General features: G+C 34.4%; 1 protein-coding gene across 1 annotated transcript in view; it reads left to right on the forward strand.

Moving 5' to 3' along the window:
• LOC106476784 (dual serine/threonine and tyrosine protein kinase-like) overlaps positions 1–1979 on the forward strand; it is a 15757-nt gene that overhangs the window by 9141 nt on the left and 4637 nt on the right. Inside the window, exon 8 of the mRNA XM_013937411.2 lies at positions 399–648. Within this exon, the coding sequence (XP_013792865.2) occupies positions 399–648 (250 nt within the window). The remainder of the gene's footprint in view (positions 1–398; positions 649–1979) is intronic.

Below are 1979 nucleotides of genomic sequence, written 5' to 3' on the forward strand. Positions count from 1 at the left end.
GCAGATAGCCCTCGTGTAGCTTTGCACGAAATTCAAAACAAACAAACCATATGGAACATGAAATTTTTCAACATATCTTTTTCCAAAATATTTATGAACCAAAATGTTTGTGGATCCATTACACTGTTTCTTAAGGGCTGCCTAATAATACATACACAAAAGCTATGCCATCAATATTGTAATTAATCCCATTAATTAATGCTGGAGTCTATAATGTATTTTATATGGAAAATATAGTAATTTCCCCATAATTGTTTGGGTAGGGTAGGTCTTTACGCTGTGCCAAACTTATGGTACTTGGTACATATTATAAACAAGTGAAGTGAGGTGTTAAAATGTATATTTTTTTCACTGGCTCCATAACCTAGTTCAGTTTATAAGTGATTCTCTTGCTGTAGCTGGACAAGAGGAATAGAGCAAAGATCACAGACCTTGGATTTTGTAAACCTGAGGCCATGATGTCTGGAAGTATAGTTGGAACTCCAATCCATATGGCTCCAGAACTGTTGAATGGTCGCTATGACAATAGTGTGGATGTTTATGCTTTTGGGATTCTCTTGTGGTACCTGTGTGCAGGACAAGTGAAGCTTCCATACATGTTCGAACAGTGTCAAACGAAAGATCAACTGTGGAACTGTGTTCGAAAAGGTAAGAACTTATCAATGTCACGACAAAAAAAGGTTTGTAATAATAATGTTCTGAGTTTCGTGGAAATACATCATTACACACACTTATGCACCAGTGTGATAATATGGTGAAGACAACAGTCTGGTACCATAGACTTGGAAAGACTTTCCACAGGGATGTGTAAGTCAGTTTCCAAGATCATATTTAAGTAAACCCAAGACATCCATGTAGTTTGTAATTTCAAAACTTGACAGATATGTGATTTGGTTTTTCTTTGGTTTAATGGAAACAACCATTAGTTTCCTGGCATGGCTGAAGCTGGTGTAACTTTGTCAACTTCACATTCTTGTTTATTTAAAATTATCTTGTTAACAGGAGCTATGCTCAGCTTCATCAGAAGGTTCTATTTTTTGTAACTGTAATAATTACTGTACAGAGAAAGGCCTTTCTTCACGTTAGGGTACGTGGCTCATTACTGTTCCAAAAGCACTGTCTGGTAGGTTTTCCCTCTTTCATGGAGGACAGTGGAACTCACTGTTCTGATATGTTGTGTCATTTGGCTCTGTATTGTTAACAATTTGATTTTTCTCTTTTAAAAAGCTTATTAAACTTCCTCCAGATAGAATTCTACCCATATCAGCATTGCACTGTCAAATGGAAAAATAATTCAAATAAAATAAAATTTTGTTCTCAATATTAACATCCTGCATCTCTTCTACATTGGTGTTTGATCATCTGGTCAAAGATATTTTTATGTTACACATGTTAACATCACTGCTTTCTTAGGTACGTCCAACACTGTAAGGACTTCTTAAACCCAAAATTCACCATCAGTTAACAAATTTTTCATTATTCATTTGCAATGACTATTTACTAATTGCATTTCCCAAACTTTAATAATGCCTAAAGTACAGACATTGGAAACTACTTGTCTTTAATAATGCCTAAAGTACACACATTGGAAACTACTTGTCTTTAATAACGCCTAAAGTACAGACATTGGAAACTACTTGTCTTTAATAATGCCTAAAGTACACACATTGGAAACTACTTGTCTTTAATAATGCCTAAAGTACACACATTGGAAATGTACTTTAGGCGTTATTAAAGACAAGTAGGACATTGGAAACTACTTGTCTTTTAATAACACCTAAAGTACAGACATTGGAAACTACTTGTCTTTAATAACGCCTAAAGTACAGACATTGGAAACTACTTGTCTTTAATAACACCTAAAGTACAGACATTGGAAACTACTTGTCTTTAATAACACCTAAAGTACACACATTGGAAACTACTTGTCTTTAATAACACCTAAAGTACAGATATTGGAAACTACTTGTCTTTAATAA

Source organism: Limulus polyphemus, unplaced genomic scaffold (genome assembly GCF_000517525.1).
Source record: "Limulus polyphemus unplaced genomic scaffold, Limulus_polyphemus-2.1.2 Scaffold11565, whole genome shotgun sequence".
NCBI classification, from domain to species: Eukaryota; Metazoa; Arthropoda; class Merostomata; order Xiphosura; family Limulidae; genus Limulus; species Limulus polyphemus.